Source organism: Vulpes lagopus, chromosome 7 (assembly GCF_018345385.1).
Source record: "Vulpes lagopus strain Blue_001 chromosome 7, ASM1834538v1, whole genome shotgun sequence".
Classification (NCBI taxonomy): domain Eukaryota; kingdom Metazoa; phylum Chordata; class Mammalia; order Carnivora; family Canidae; genus Vulpes; species Vulpes lagopus.
Genome location: NC_054830.1, coordinates 61,766,626 through 61,784,121, shown reverse-complemented (window position 1 = coordinate 61,784,121; position 17,496 = coordinate 61,766,626). Strand labels below are relative to the sequence as shown.

Genomic DNA, 17,496 nt, shown 5'->3' with positions numbered 1-17,496 from the left:
TGTTCAGTCATTCTTGGAAAGGCCAGTTGTATTTTGGAGCACGGCTCCCAGCCCCCGGCGGAACAGGCCAAGCACATGATGGATGTTAAACAGCTATTCCCAGATATGTCAGCCAAAAGGCCAAGGAGCTGGAGACCCTTCCTTCTCTTCTCTGAAGTACAATTAGTTTGTCACAGCTGACAGATGATGGATGGGTACGCATCAGTCCAAGTGACACCACAGAACCCACCTGACCTTCTGTTCATCGTTCTACCCTCTTGCACTCAGCCCATTCTCTTCCTCCATCTGCCAGCAACCCCCGCCCCCTCCCTAGTCTGCCCATCTCCACCCTCACCTCCCCCCACCCCCCCACCCTGGCACCTCACGCCACTCCCACTCACTCACCATCACGGAAATGTGGAGAATGTGCAACTGCTCTTCTACAATCTCTGAGGGCTCCTGGAGCGTGGGCGCGGTGGCCCGGGCCAGCTGGCCGGCACTGCTCATGGAGACGTGGAAATACAAGGTCCCGTTCTCCAGCCACTGCTGCCTCCAGTGGACCAGGGAGATGTCCGCCGCTGTGCCAGACATCTCTGCAAGACAAGACCGAAGGCGCTGGGTGAGCGGCACGCCTGGCCTCGGGATCCCGGGGAGGGGCGGAGGCGCACAGGTGCAGGAGATGAGAAGGCCCCACTCTGTCCCCGGGACACTTTGGCCTCAGCGGCATCTGTGAGCCGGAGACCACGGCTCCCACTTACAGGCGGGTCAGCGGTGACCAGGAATGTCCCCAAGCAACAGACTGGCAGAGGCAGACTCTGAACCCAGGTCTGTCTGGGCCCTTCTGCACAGCGCCACGCGTGATAAGGGAATTCATTCCTCTAAATCAAACTAAGCACAGGATGCGAGCGCTGACATTGCCCCAGGAGGGCACGGAGCTCCAAGAAGGTGAAGGGAGGACATCTCCATCTCCCGGAAGAGCAGGGGTTCCGAGTGTGAATTCTTAGCAGGCTGGGCTGGAAGTGCTCACAGCAGACCTGCAGAACCTCAGAGCTGGAAAGGCCCAGAGAACAGCCGGCCCAGCCTAGGTGCCTCAGGATTATCATCCTTCATAGGAAAGGACATTGGCAAGTGGGTTGTTCTGAGCCTGCTTCTCCTACGTCAGTCCCAGCAGCTCCATTTTTTTGCTAGTGTATCTATTGCATGAGCAGCAAGGGAGCGTGGGCACCAAAGTTTCCATGGCTTGAAAAGACTTTGAAAACCACCTGCCCATCCCCAGTGTTCTCATGTGACCAAGGGGACATTAGGACCTGCTAGCAGGTTACATGCTTGCCCTAAAAGGACAAGGCCTACCCAGGTATCTTACAAAGAAAGAAAGGGGAAGGGTAATAGAGTTCCTGGGGAGTTATTAAGGCTTCATTCAAGCAAGAGGTACCACGGAGACAGAGGCGCTCCATCATAGATCAGTAGTCGCAATGACGTCTGAGGCTTGGCACTCTGGACCCTCCTCCCAGGACACGGAGCTGACCTAGAGGTGGCATTCCCACAACCATCACAGACCTCGTACACGCATGTGTGTACACACACACACACACACACACACCCGAGGACGACTGACAGGGAAGCTGAGTTAGAACTTCTTATCCACTCGGCTCTCCCCGTGCCCCACTGCAGCCCTCATCGTGTCTGGCGACACTGAAGGAAGAAGAGTCACCTTGAAGGGTTGAGGCTGCTTACCAAATTCTACTGAATTATTCTTGTGTCATGCACTCCCCATAGACTAACTCCTTGAGGTTCATAATCAACAGTCCTCAGGGAAGAGCATCTGGCACTTAATAAGTGCTATAAAAACTTAGCTATTAATATTTATTATTATTATTAACAGGGACAGGATCTAATTGATCCTTCAGCTGCCACGGAAAAAATCCTTGAGACACCCTTGACTGCTTGCTTTCTCTCGCACCCCAGTCCACTAGGAGGCCTTTCAAGCCACCCCACATGTGTCCCCCCCTGCCCCCGGCTCCTCTCCTGCAACCACCTGGGCCAAGTCACCACCCTCTCTTGCCTGACTTACTGCACACTGGGCTTCCTCACTGGACTCTTCTCTTGCCGCCTTGTCCTCCTGGCTATTCACACCCAGAAGCCAGAGGAATCCTGCCACAACCTATTAGCTCCCATCACTCCTCTGCTCGAAACCCTCAACAGCCTCTACCTCACTCCAAGGAAAGGACAATGTGGCCAGGATGTGGTAAGTTATGAGTCCAAGTGAAAACCCGCCTGGGCTTCCCTTGCTGTGCCAAGGGTTGAGTGGCGATGAAGATGATCACGACACATCATCAGCTCTAAGGACATGGGCCCCAAAGGACCCCCGAGCTCACTGTGGGGTACCAGGGGAGGAGACTGGCTAGGTGCCTAGCATGCAAAGCAGGCCTCTCCCCAGCACCGTCTCTCCCCCCACTGCCCCACCTCCTGGCCTCAGTACCCGGGGCACTGGCAGCAGCTTCTCTGGCCGCCAGCCAGCTGGGCCAAGCCAAGGTGAAGACATTATGGTAAATGGCCTTGCCCGGGACCTCACTCAGGTTTCCCTCAATGCATCAAAGCCCAGAACCAGAGGCCCAGGGAGCCCTGGGCTACAAGCTGCCTCTGCAAATAGCTGTCTCTCATTCAGCAGCTGGAGAAAAATGACTCACGTGCCAATGGTCAAGCAGGCACTTGCCGTGCCACATCTGGCTGACACAGCCTGGGGTAGCGGAGGCGGAGTAAGTAAAGGAAGGCTTGCTGAAATCCATGCTTTTCACTCCTGAAGCCTTCCCACAGCCCGTCTCAAAACCCCACCAGTGAAGAAGCTCGTCCTCCCCACGCTCAGATTAGGAAACAGAGGGTCATGAAGGGTTAGTCCCTCGCTTAAGGCCACCGGTGAGTTTATACCCAGCTGGACCCAGTGGATTTACAGGCCACACAATTTCTACCATGCCGGTGGCTTTTACAACATCTCCTTTTCCTTGACTAAATTAGCCCATGAACCAAAACTAGATTGAGCTCTTTGTTTGCTACAGCGATGAGTGCACAGTCAGCAGACAGTAAACGTTAAATGATAATAACAGTGTGTGAAACACAGTAAATATTGAATCACAGAGATCAGCTCTGGACTCACTCTATTACAAAGGAAGGAAACTGTTGCTGAGACGGAGAGGAAGGCCACGGAGCCTCAAAGAGAAAACCGCCCTGGCGGAAGCATTCATTCATCCCTATGCGTGTGTTTGTTCACTCGTCCAACACAGGACTGAGGACCTACTCAATTGTGGCCCCCGTAGTAGCTCAGAATGTGGAGGGAAATGAGGCACAGTCCTGCCTTTAGGAAGCTCAGCCCTTCTGTGGCACTCCCCAGCTGGCACCCCACTGCCCACACATGCATATACTGCCCATGCCCACGTACTCTGGCCTCAGACCCCGCCCATGACCCTGGATCTCCAGCTACCACCATCCCCTCCTCATGCACCCCAGTCCTGCAGGGCTTATGACCACTCCTCAAATAGCCCGGGCATAAGGACTCTATCCTATCTGTCTAGAACTCTCCTCCGAGACCCTGCAAGCCACCTTCCTCTCAGTGGTGGCCTCCTTGTCCAAGTGACACCTGCTCAGAGAGCCTTTGCCAGGTGTAGCTGAAGCTCTCCTCTCTCCACACATCTATGCTCTATGGGACCCCCTGCACAAAAAGTTTTTATAGTGCTGAGGACTATTAGAAAGTGTCTGCATTTCCTTAAGCATGTATTTAAGGCCTGTCTCTCCAGCAAGGCAGAGACCTTGTTTATTCCCTGCCCTATCTCAAGGACCTCTAAAAGTGCTTGGCACATAATAAGTGCTCAGTGAAAAAAAAACAATGACTGAATTGCCAATGATGAATACACACACACACACACACACACATACACATAATAAGATTATGGATGCAGTGTTAAGCTTCATTGCAAAATTAAAGAAAAAATAAGCAAAGGTCCATTGGGAATTTGAAGGTGTGACAGGACCCTCCTGGCTGAGGGACAAAGAGCTACTCTAAAAACACGGCAGCACGAGCATCGCGTTGAATGAGCGTATCACTGGCCTCCAGAGGAGAGGAGGAGGCCGGGAGTCGGCCTGGGTGGCTGGATATCTCAGGGCGCCGAAGCCGCACGTGCGAGCAGGAGTGTGGCGGAGTGTCAGTTGGAAATGTACTTCAGACGCAAGGTTAAGGGCTTTGAATCCCTGGCGACAGAGTATATTCTCTTCAGCAGGCAGTCGGGAAACAGCGAAGCACACTTGATCAGAGAGCCAGTCCTGTGTCCATTAAAAACAGGCCAAAGAAATACTAGCATAACCAAGGCCAGCTCTTGAAATTCCCTGCTGATTGATTTTCCAATTGCATTTTCCCCTTCCTCTTCCCCTAGTCCTTCCATATAAACATTTCATTGAAGTCTTCAAGTCACATTACAATCAAACTTAAAGCAAAAGGGGGACTAAACGCATTTGGTCGGGAACCAAGACGATTCCCATAAAGGCAGATTATGCTGACATGATGAATATAAAATGAAACAGCAGATATTAAAGTGGGAGAATTGGTGCACCATGCCTTCCGGCGGTAGGCCGACGCCGGTGCCTGCCTCCCTCCCACCTCCGACAGCTTGGTTTCATATTGGAATCATAAAGAAACACAGGGATTGCCTTTTCACCTTTCTCTGTTCTCCCCCCATGGGCTGCAACTCGTGAAATATTCAACAGGGCTCAAATCCCCTCAACCGCCCCGCTAAAGCCAAGCGAGAGGATCAGCCTTCATCAGTGATTCTGGGTAGACCGGCATCCTGCCTCAGCAGCCACAGATGCCTTTCAGCCTCCTGGAAAAGAAATAAAAATTCCCGAAGGCGTGTTGTGCTTTTAATTGGCTTGTTCTTCCTAATCTATGGCACTCATTGTATTTTTATTTAATTCCTGAAGGTCATTATGAAAATAAGCAGCTCTTCTGATCACCAGCCATCTTGGTAACATCTCCCAAGTGGCTAACTAACCCGCCTTCTGATTCCACAGCTCCAGCTGACCCTCCAGCAGATTATTCGCAGAAGGCCAGAGAGCACTTCTGATGAGTGTGCAAATGGTCTTTGCTTCACTGGAGAGGGGGGGGCAGGTAGACATTTCATGAGATGAACTCACTGCCTAGGTACAAAGAATTGAGAAAGGTGGAGATGGTGACTTCAACCGCCCTTGCCACCAGCTATCCCAGCATTCACAAGGAGGAGCGGTCATCGCTACGAGGCAAGTCCTACTGAGTGACTTTGGGAAGCAGATCTCACACACACGCCCTCCCTTTCATCTCCACAGTGGTTGCCTTAATGCCGACCTTCATCACCCCGCTTGTGGAGTATCTCAAATGGCCTTGGGCCAGCCAGGATCTCATCACAGAAGAGAAGACCCACTCGGCAAGGTCACTGAGAAGTATTTAATGACGGGACCGCTGACAAAGACTTTGGAAATAAATACATTAGTCAGGGTTCTGCAGAGAAACAGAACCAACAGGACATATATCGGTATATAGAAAAAAAGACTTATTTTGAAGGGTCAGGTATAGGATTATGGAAGCTAAGAAGTCCCCAAATCTGCCATCGTCAAGCTGGAGGCCGAGGAAAGCCAGTGATAGAGTCCAGTCCAAACGTGAAGTCCTGAGCATGAAGGGAGCCCATGGTATAAATCCCACTCTGAGTCCAAAGGCCCAAGAACCCGGCGTGCCAGTGCTTAAAAGCAGGAGAAGATGGATGTCCCAGCTCTAGCAGAAAGCAAATTTGCCTTTCCCCTACCTTCTGGTTCTATTCAGGCCCTCAAAGGGTTGAGTGATGCCCACCTGCATGGATAAAGGCCTTTCTCCTTCACTTTGTCTATTGATTCAAATGCTAGTCTCTTGCAGAAACACCTTCACAGACACATTCAGAAATATTATTTTACCAGCTCTCCCGACATCCCTTAAGCCAAGTCAAGTTGACATGTGAAATTCATCATCACAGGCAGGATTAAGGCAAACCGGTGATGAAGCACCTCAAGGCTGGCAATAACAAGAAGCTGTCACCAGCCCCTAAGCCTGAAAGGGGTGAGGGGAGGGCGGTGTCTAAAACCATGGAAGAGCCACCGCTGTAGGACAGGACTGCCAGACAGGAGCTGTGGCCTTCAGTAGAATAACCTCACTACTGACAAGGAATGGCCCATCATGGAGGTCGTGGGGTAACAAATGATCCAACTTCACTCTCCTCCTACCTGCTAATCTCTTACAGGTGCCTTACATGGACCAACTCCAACCAAACACCCAGGGGTGGAGCAAATCACACAGGTCAGCCTTCCAGGGCCCTCAGCAGGGATGGAAGGGTGAAGAGTGGATCTCAAGGGGCCAATGGAGACCATCTGGAAGGCCCCAATATGCTTACCTCCAGGCTTCCTTCCAACCCTCATGCAAATGGCTACCAGGATTAATTTTCTAACCTGTAAATCTGACCACATCATTCCTTACTTGAAACCTTTCGATGGCGGACGCCCTTCATGGAGCCTGCTTCTCCCTCTGCCTGTGTCTCTGTCTCTCGTGAATTAAGTAAATAAAATCTTAAAAAAAAAAAAAAAAAAAGACTTTCGATGGTTCCTGATTCCCCTCAGGATAAAACCTAATTTCATCAGCCTGGCACCTGCATTTCTCCCCTGTACTTCTCTCCACTCCTTTCCCTGCACTGACACATTAAATCTGATCAAATATTTATGCAATCTCCACATCTACTACGCTCTTTCCTAACTCGATGTCTTTGAAGATGCGTTTTTGTTTTTTTTTTCAAGGCCAAGAGAAATCAGTTTAATTCTATAACACATCATTTAGTTGCCTCGACTGAAAATGCTTCTTCAGAGTCCGGGACAGCCTTTACTACTCAACCTCATCCTCTGCTCTGGAAGGTTTCCATGACCCCTATATGAGCTAGACACGCCTTTCTGCTTCCATAAAGAGGGAATCTTGCATTCTACATAATATCACAGACCCTGAGAGACCAACTGCTTGAATCTGAATCCCAGCATCCCTGTGCTCAAGCTATGTATCTTTGGACAAACTCATTGTTTGTGCCTCAGTTTCCTCATCTGTCAAACGAGGGTAAGAATAGTGCTACCTCATAGTGTTAATTTTGAGAATTAAATGAGATAAAATAAAGTTGTTTTAGCATCAATCCTGGCCCTTGGTAAGCATTCCAGCTACCTGTGTTACATATGATTTCATACACACTATTATAGCAACCTATTTTACCACCTTCTTGGTCTTTGGTATTTATCTATGCAGTATTTGGTATTTACCTATGTTAAGATGATATGTTTGTACAGCTGACCTCTCTCACTGGACTCTAGTGCAGGAACACATCAGAGCCTTTTGTATACCTGAGTGCCTGAGACAGTGGCCAAATGCAGGGCAGAGGGCTCTGTAAATGTTTGTTGAGTTGAACTGAGCTGTCCCCATATCTGAATTCACAAGGGTACTCCAAGGGACAGAGAGAAGAAATGCCAACTCAGGAGAGCCACCATGGCTTCATTCCCATATAACAATAGTACAAAAATTTATTTAACATCTGGCTCAAGTTGAGGCCCCCTGGAGAATGCAAATGAAGAGAAAGACGTTAAACGTTCTAGGAATTTGCATTTCTCATGGAGACACACAAGAAGTTTATAGAGAGAATAGATGTATATATTCCCCCGGAAAGAAACAGACCGGAAACAAACACAGGGGATCAAGAAAAGTGCTAATTGGTGAGATCACAGGTGATCTTCATCATGACCTGATTCCTGCTCCTCCACATCTTCTCCACTGAACATACATCACCTCTGCATCTGCTAGATGCAGATACATGCTCGCTTTAAGATTCACTTAGTCAACCAACCTTTTCTGAGATCTGGCAGTGAGGGACTCTATCCTCCGGAGCTTGGGCCAAGGAATTGGAGAAAAAGTGTGCTATAAATAACTATAAATCAAAGTAGAGAGCTTAAAAGAGAGGAGAGGACTTCTGGCTGGATCTAGAAAGCTGCTTTGTGGAGGAGCCTTAAAGCATGGGCAAGATCTCAACAAGTGGCCGTGTGTCAGAGGGCACCATAGATGGAGGCAGGGCACAAACACAAGGCGGCAGGATTGCAGATGTGCCAAGGGGTGCAGTGGGGGCAAGCCATAGCAAAGGCAGGGGCTCTTCATTACAGAGGAAGCAGAGACGGAAGGCTACAGCAAGTCTGCAGAGACGGAAGTAAAGCGCGGGCTTCCATGCCTTACCCATGGGCTGCCTCCCAGCGGAGCAAAGAAATATTAGGTCCCGCAGGGGAAATTTCACGCAATCAGACCGAGCCCTAGTTTAGAGGCTAGTGAAGCCTTCCAAATACCATAAATTAAAGCCTCTATGATTTTCTTTCTTTATTGGTAAAGCGTGTATGCGGTGGGAAGGGTTACCAGCTGTCCCACGTAGAATCAAGAGAAAATAAAGCCATGCCTAGCAATGTGCTTGGACATCTGCAAAGTCCCACACTTAGTCCTAAAAGCAAATGCAATTACCATCCCTATCATTCAACAAGAACATAGGTTCCCTGGGGGCGCGCCCAGCTGGCTCAGTGGGTAGAGTGTGCGACTCTTGATCTAGGGGTTGTGGGTCTGAGCCCCACATTGGGTGAAGAGATTACTCAAAATAAAAATCTTTAAAAAAAAATAGAAGTTAGCTTCCAATAAATATTTATTGACTCTCTAAAACATGCCAGGGCACAGCACTGGATACCGTGCATAGACTAGGTAAAAAGATCAGTTTGATTGCTGCCCTCACAGACCTTCCATTGCGGGATGGATGTCCCTCCACCGCCACTAAGCTGCAGCAACATGGCATCTTCCCCTCCTTCTGTTTCTTCATCCATTTGCCCATTAATCATTCATTCAATCCTAGTGCAAGATCGCATCTGCTGGGAATTGCTATCCGGAGTGCTTAGCATACAGTAGGTACCCAATAAATATCGGTTGAACGGATGTGTCACTCAATGCACATTTTATGAGTTCCCTGCCCTCAAGAAAATCACAGTCGAGGAGAGCAGAAGAGGAAAATCAATGAAGGTGACAATCCCGCGGTTCTGGCCACGAGAGGGAGCATGTGCAGGGTGTCACGGGAGCACACGTGAGGAGGGCGTTAATGCTCCTCATTTATCAGGGTCTGGACAAGGTAAGCAGGCCGAGTCTATAATCTGGACATTTTATAAGTCTACAAGATCCTGATGTCGGACCAGGTTACATGTCCGTAGATGCATCACTGTGGTGTGCAGCCTGGGAGGTTGGTGGAGGTGACAGCGCGGGCAGGGACATAGCCAGGCCGTGGCAGGTGAAGGGGAATGCTGCAGGAGGACCTCAGACCCTCTCTTTCCTCGACCTGCATCCATCCACCCTGTCCCATCTCCTTGAGGAACTGTGTCTTTTACAAAACAAACAAACAAACAAACAAACAAACAAAAAACCCCTGTTTTCCCTAGCCACCCAGTGGAGATAAATAATACAGTTCTATCCGGCTAAATAAGGGAGGGGAAGAGAATTAAGAGTTATTGGCAAGGAAGAAAAGCACATCGCTTCAGATTCTATTTGAAAACAGAGAGTTGATGGAACTGAATCCTATTACTCCTGGTTATTCTCTTCTGAACCATTTACTTCCCTCCTTGCTGCATTTTTTCCACCAGGTCTTTGTCATTTAGCTTCGGCCCATGCCCTTGGTTTCTCCATGTGTTCACTGTTTCTCGCTTCCTTTTCTTTTCTTAATGCACCTGATCAATCGATGACTTTTTCTCCCCCGCCCCCAGTCCGCAAGGCTGCAAACTGATGGGGAGAATGAGCCCAAGGAACCAGGACGGGGACTGATGTCTGCCCACACCTGCTTGCACGCAGGCCCTGGGCCAGGCGCGGGGAGCCCACCTGCGCCAGGGAGCAAGGAGGGCGCGGTGGGCCTGAGCCGAGGCCCGCAGGCGTCTGCACTCTCCGCTGTCTTCCATCTAGTAAGCGGCAGCGCAGGGAGGGCCTCCAGCTCTGCTCCCCACTCAGAGCCCAGTGGGCTCTCCGCTGCCCCAACCAGGCGCAGAAAAGGAGTTTGCATGTTTGAATAAAAGGTGGAGGGACCCAGTGCACGCTGGGGGTATGACATGAGGATCAGGACAGCACCCCCCCTAGCTGCCAGATCTCAGACCCTACATTTCAGCATTAGGAAGTCCTTTGCTGGGGCTCAGGGTGGCTGTGGAGCCCTCTGCTTTTAAAATGCAAATATTGGGCAGCCTGGGTGGCTCAGCAGTTTAGCACCGCCTTCAGCCCAGGGTGTGATCCTGTAGACCCGGGATGGAGGCCCACATCGGGCTCCCTGCATGGAGCCTGCTTCTCCCTCTGCCTGTGTCTCTGCCTCTCTCTCTTTGTCTCTCATGAATAAATAAATAAAATATTTAAAAAAATAAAAAATAAAATGCAAATCTCTCCCAGAGACAGAGGTGAAGCTTTGTGTCTGGGGGGTGAATTAAGCTTGTAAGATCACTTTGCTCCCTCTGGCTGAGCAACCCATCCAAGTTAGGTTCACCCCTCTGAGCTTTGCTTGCCTCATCGGGAGAATGGGAATCCTAAAAGCAATCTCTGATGAATGTCCTGAGAATTCAGGGTGACTCGCGTTGGAAGGAGCCAGCACGGCCTTTGGCGCCTACATATTCACTGACAGCTGACTGCCCACCCCCTGTCACCCTTTGCCCGTCCCACCACTGTCGAGACAAGAATCGGGTTGTCGGACGGATGCCGTGGGGGATGGCACAGTACCAGACACAGAGGAAAAGGAGGCAGAGGTCACAGATCCAACTTCCTGCTTCACTTGGAAACAGTCTCCACGACCCCTCTGTCTGGTTCCCTGCAGCCACCCCTTCCTTTTTAAGTCATCTCTAGTGGCTAAAGCCTGGAATCACAGAAAACCTCACAGATGAAGGAGTGTAAAGGGATGGAGAGGAATGAGCTGATGCACCATTTTACTGGCTAGAAAATGTGGACCAGAGAGGGGTAGGAGCTTGCCCTGAGTCACACAGCCTCATAATCTAACGATCTGCAAGAAAAATAAATAAATAAATAAATAAATAAATAAATAAATAAATATCTGCAAGGATCACAGGGGGCTAGAGACAAAGATTGGGGTGGGGGTGGAGCCTCCCGGACTCCTAAAAGTGGTTTACGGAATTGCCTCGTACCTCCAGCACACCTTCGGCCCTACTCACGGTTTCCACTCAGCTCCTGATCTCAGGGAGTCTCTCTGCCCACGCCCACCTCTCTCCCTCTCTGTTTCTCAAATAAATAAATCTTAAATTTTTTTTTTTTAATTCAAGGCCCAAGAGGGTGAGACTTCCTACTCCATCGTCACAGATGGGACACTGAGGCCCAGTGGGTGCAAAAGGTCAGAGAGATTGAGGCCCAGAAGCGGGAGGAACCGGGTGAAGGTCTCTTAGCCTAAGAACACACGGGTCCCCCGTGCCCGGCTCGCCCCCTCCCTCGGCGGCGCCCCTGCACGTCCAGTGGCCGTGGACTCACTCAGGAGTGGTGGGCGGGCAACACGGGGCCGGGGCTCACTGCTGCGACCCCTCCTGCCCCCCAGGCCGCCGAGGCCGCGCCGCTGCCAGCACACTGAGCGGTCGGCGGTGGTCCTCAACGTGTCCCCGCCACCCTGCCACCAAGGGGCGTCTCCGCCTCCTCCCCTCCCCCTCTGGCCCCTACGTGGCCTGTGTGGCCTCCCTACCTGGCTGGGCACCTCCCTGGGCCACCAGTGGCCACGAGGGCGGCCGGACGACATCGGCCCCAGGGACAGCTGCTCGGCTGGCCCGGCCCCAACTACCAGCCCCAGTCATCATGAGCTTCAAAAAAAAAAAGAAAGAAGGAAAATGCTTGAAGTCACTAAGTTCCGCGTGTTGTTGTTGTTGGACACACTCAGCGTCCTGCCCCGTGAAGCCGACACGGGGGGAGCCAGGCTTCTCCCCCCCCGCCCCCGCCTGCCCTGCTCCCCACACCTCCCAGCTTCCCAGGGGGGACGGCCACTGCCCCGGTGGCCCACCCTCACCCACCCCACCACCTGGCCCAGCGCCTCCTGCCTGGGGCCCCCAGGCCCTGATGCGCGAGCACGAGTGGGGACTGACGGCCCGTGGGTAGGCCCCATGCCCGCCCGCTCTCAGCGCTCCGTAGTGGGCACCCCGCGCTGCCCCGGCCGCCCAGGACCCCTCCCACCTGCAGCCCCACCGCACAGTCCCACCAAGACCCGGTGCCCGGAAGGGCCAGGGCCAGGCGGCCAGGCTGTCGGCCGGGTGGGGGGGACCCTGTGAACCGCTGAGGGCCTCAGAGGAGGTGGCAGGAGGCCCAGGCAGTCCCCAGGGCCCACCCCGGCCATACAGCGACTTCCTGATGGCAAATCACAGCCTCTCCAACAGCGTGGGGCACAAGAACTGCTGCGACCATGGCTCGACATCTTTTTATTTTATTTTATTTTATTTTATTTTATTTTATTTTATTTTATTTTTATTTACTTTGTTTAAAGATTGTATTCATTTATTCATGAGAGACACACAGAGAAGCAGAGACACAGGCAGATGGAGAAGCAAGCTCCCTCTGGGGACCCCCATGTGGGATCAATCCCAGGACCCTGGGTCACACCCTGAGCCGAACGCCAACACTCAACCACTGAGCCACCCAGGGGCCCCTAGACAGCTTTTTATTTGTTTTAAATGCCAGACTCCTGGGTGCCTGGGTGGCTCAGTCGGTTAAGCGACCAAGTCCTGATTTCAGCTCAGGTCATGATCTTAGGGACCTGGGATAGAGCCTGGCATTGGGCTCCCCACTCAGCGGGGAGTGTCCTGGAGAGTCCCTCTCCCCCTCTCCCCATGCCCCTCGCCCCCCATGAGCTCTCTCTAGCTCTCTCTCTTCCAAATAAATCTTTAAAAAAATAAAAATAAACAAATGCCAAGTTCCCCAGTGAGATGATGGAATGTTGTTCCCATGCGGCCGGGCCAGCGGTCAGAAAAGACAAACCGCGCTCTACTCTTGGTTCTGTGGACCCACATGAGGCATTTGTACCTGTGGACCTCAGTCTTCTCATCCGTCAAATGGGAGGACTAACTGCTCTCCTGACTCCCTCATTGGGTTGCTAGAGAAAGTAACGTAAAGGGAAAAACTCATGAGAACGTACTCGGCGTAAACTCTGTGGCAAGGTCCTAGTTACATCTCATACTAATCACCCCGATGGAGCGATGGAAGATGCCCAGAAACGGGAAACCACACGGCTCTATGGGAAAGGCTGAAATCCCTTCCCATTGCTAACACCCGGCTCCTGACACAGTACAGGCTCACCGGGGGCCGCCTCGGCTCCTCCAGCCTCTAGCTTCCTCTACCCTCTAGAAGTCACCTAACTTCTCAAGGCCTCACTTCCCCATAGAAACCGAGGAGAATAACGTCATAATCATCACGGGAGAGCGACTGTCAGAAGGGTCGGGACTGGGCCACGTCCCAGGGCCCAGAACAGCGTCTGGTATAATGTAGCCACTTAATCTAAATAACAGAGTGACTGACAGTCATGAAGTGCTTACTGTGTGCAAGGCTCTGTTGCCAGCTGTTTGCACAGATTTTCTCCGTTCGTCCTCCCGATATCCCGAGGACTTGCAGATAACAATAAATCCACGTGCATGTAGTGTTGAGATAATATGTCAGCACGAGACCTGGCACCAGCACAGGCTCAATGAGGCCCGCCACGGTGCATGCTGCTCCTCCTACTGCCTCGTCCGTGCTACACAGACACGCGGCCTTTACCCCGCTCCGTACACACATTTGGGACTGCGTGCTCCGGAGCTCTGGGGCCTGCCTCTGATAGTGAATTTCTGGAGACCAGGAATCGTGAGTGTCCAATGACCTCTGTAGAGCATCGTGGTTACAATCCGGAACATCAGCAGGGTATGGGGCTTGGAATCACGACCGCGAAATCGTCGTGCCCCCCTCCCCAGCCCTCACCTCGCCTTGCTGGCTCTGCTTCCAGGACCACAGAAACCAAATGCAGACTAAGTCGGCTCAGCAAACACTTCTGGGGGGTGGGGGGGTGCTCCACTACAACAAGCCCTTTGCTGGGGCATTCAGGCATCATTTCCCCCAAATCTCCACTTCTCACTTAGAGTCAAGAGAATCCAAACTCAGGGAGTTGACCCAGATTACACAGCAAGGCCAGGGCTGGGCTGGCGAGAATCCGGCCTCTTGACCCCAAGGACAGACACTTGTCCTGTGCCTGCCAATTTCTGAGTAGCCTCCTGGCGCCCCCAGACTTGCTGTTTCCCCCAGGGAATCTTATTTTTCTCCCTGAATCTTATTTTTCTCAACCGTAAAACAGGAGCAGCCATCCTTAGAGGCTGCTCAGAGTAGTTACTGAGAATGCCCTGGTGGGAAAGGTGCTGGAACCTTATTTCTCCACTTAATGGAAACTGCCATGCCGTCAGAGAACCCAAGGAGCTATGCCTTCCACCCCACGGTCCATCCGTATGTGTCGGTTCTGAGAAAAGCGGGGCCTACCCACCTGGCATCCCATGCACCTCCAGCGTGGACATTTTACCTTTCCTGAGGATCCCTCTTCGATGACCACTGGTGGTTTACCTCTTGGGACCACCATTACCACCACCTGGTGCCTGTCCACTGCATAACAGAGAATATACCAGAAGGAACCATGTTGCCAGAAGACTTTATGATGGGCCAAGTGTGCCTGTGTACAGGGAGCACCAAGCGGTTTGCTGGCCCGGGAAGTGAGGAGCAAGTTAGACGAACCATCTCTAGAGACTGTATGAGAGCATCACGCCAGGGAGTTACAGGTACCTAGGAAGTTGAGTTTGCACAACCTAAAAACAGCTGCAGAGACCCCAGCTAGGTGAGCCCACCTTCATAGATCTGTGCTCCCAGAGCAACAGTGTGCCCCAGACACACGCACATCCTCATGAATGTATGCACCTGTGTGCTGCCCGGAAAGCAGCCACATCTCCTTGCAACACGCATGCCACGTGTCCGCGGGCGGTCATTTCCTCTCATGCTCACTTGAACGCACAGACCGGTATGTCCACGTATGAACACAAACACCAAGCACACAGTTGTCAACTATGGACTCACGCACACACTTTGCAAAACTGCTCCCTTCCTTACACTTGCGTGCAGAGTATGTGTGCATGGTGTGCTCCCCGGCATGTGCGGCTCGGCACCTCTGTGCACACGCCCGCGTACACGCGTGGGCACTCTGATAACACAGACGGGCGTGCCCAGGGCCCTCCCAGCTGCGCATTCTCTCAGTGTGTTCAACTGGTTCAGCCCATCTGCTCACGCCGTGCACACCCCGTCCTGCATGCTCAATCGCACACGTATGTGGGCTGGTGTCTTTACACATAGATACATGTGGCCGCGTGCATGTGCAGAAACCCAAATGTGTGCTCCGGCATGGCCCTGCCTACAGATACTGGCACGCTTGACCTAAGCACATGCCTAAGCCCTCATTTATGTCCCCACATCCACAGGCGCATGACTGACATCAGGAGATGTCCCTCTAAGCCCCGGGAATATCTCCGGATCTGTCCTCCAAGGAGCCTGGTTTTGTACTCCAAGAGGAAGATCAAATCCTCTCCCACACAGTCTCGGGAAGCTATTTCCTCTTTGCTCGTCTGACTGACAGGCCATCGTGGAGCAAAGGAGAGCAGAACAGCCTCTGTTCCCGGGCTGTCCATCCACTTAATCCTTTCTGATTGTGTTATGGGGAAAAAAATTCCACCGAATTGCTATTTCATCCCTTCAGCCTGATGTCCTTGAAAGAGACAGAGGCAGAAAGAGGCTCGCTGATGCTGGGCCCCAGGCGGCCCGAGTGACAGCCCCGAGGGCCTCTAACTCCAAGTACTGCGTGGGGAGCCTGGCCAGGAAGGCCACGTCAGTCTCCTGGACGCAGGGGCAGGAGAATCCAGAAGCAGAAACAACAGGACAACGCTGCTCCTGCTCTTACAGCCACACGCCACGCTCCACACGGTCACGCACGGCAAATCACAGGACCCTCAGGACAGTCACGGGAGCTACAAGCACGCCCATTTTACAGAAGAAGAAGTGAAGGGCCCTGACTATGGTGCTGAGGGCAGCAAACAAGGAGCAGGACTGGAGATGTGAACTCAGGGCAGTCTGCCCCAAAGCACCTTCTAAACTCAGGCGCACCTGGAAAGAAGCCAGCCGACCACGTGTTACTGCACGGCCTCTGGAATCTTCCTCTGGAATCTTTTTTTTTTTTTTTTTTTTGGAGTTTTAATTTGCCAACATATAGCATCTCACACAGTGCTCATCCCGTCACGTGCCCCCCTCAGTGCCTGTCACTTAGTCACCCCATCCCCCGCCCACCTTCCCCTCCACTACCCCTTGATTGTTTCCCGGAGTTAGGAGTCTCTCATGTTCCTCTAGAATCTTGCGAGTGGCAACGGCAGGAGTTTTAGTCCACAGAAGAGCACTCGGTGGGATGCAGGGCTATCTCCCCAGCTTGATGCAAGGACGAGGAACTGGATAAGGAGACCAGGGAGGAGAGAGAGGTGGAGGACAAGAGGAGGAGTCAGGAGGGGCGATGGGCCGGTGTTGAGACACGGGGAAGTAAGGAAGCAGCCTTAAAAGGCAGCAGACTCCATCCTTTTCTTCTAGTAGCACGGCCTGAGTGCCTTCCCTGGGCAGCCCCACAGCAGATGCTGCAGCGGGGGCGCCCGGGGGGCTCAGTCGGGTAAGCACCTGCCTTCGGCTCAGGTCATGATCCCTGGGTCCTGGGATCCAGCCCCATGTCATCAGGCTCCCTGCTGAGCTCCCTGCTTCTCCCTCTCCCTCTGCCCGCCGCCACTCCTCCTGCTTGTGTGCTCTCTCTTTCTCTCTGTGCAAAATAATTTTTCCAAAAAAAAAAAAAGTAAAAGGAGAGAGAGACAAAGAGAGACCTGCGCTGCCGAGGGGATAGAGCAGGCCTTCCGTCCAGGGAGCTCCTGGACGGGTGGGGCCAAAGTCTGTTTTGCAGGTCATATTAAAGCTTGACCAGATGTTTTTAAAAATCCGTAAAATAACTTTCTAAAATCAGTGAAGAAAGAGAGGTGCAAAATGGCCTCCAACACACCTGTGCCCTGCCCAAGTCTGCCCACAAGGACGGGCAATGACTGTCCATTAAGCCTTGGACACACGTTCCCACGTAATCCACACAACTACCGTTCAAGAAAGCTATCCTATCTCACTGTAAATCTGTGTGTCTATGCGTGTGCACGTATGTGCACATGGGGCTATGCACGCACACGGGCACCTACACATGTACATACTCAGAGAATGAAGCCGCTAGCGACGATCACACAGGATTCCAGCGGGAGAGGTGGCATGCAGACCCCCTCGGCCTCGCTCTGGGTCCTCGTCCTGAGACAGTCCTCTTGCTGCCCCTCCTGCAGCTCCGTCCACTGGGT

General features: G+C 52.2%; 1 protein-coding gene across 1 annotated transcript in view; it reads right to left on the bottom strand.

Moving 5' to 3' along the window:
- The window catches only part of ASTN2 (astrotactin 2), an 861,071-nt gene that overhangs the window by 738,348 nt on the left and 105,227 nt on the right, over positions 1-17,496 (bottom strand). The window contains exon 2 of the mRNA XM_041762437.1: positions 385-572. Coding sequence (XP_041618371.1) covers positions 385-572 — 188 coding nt within the window. The remainder of the gene's footprint in view (positions 1-384; positions 573-17,496) is intronic.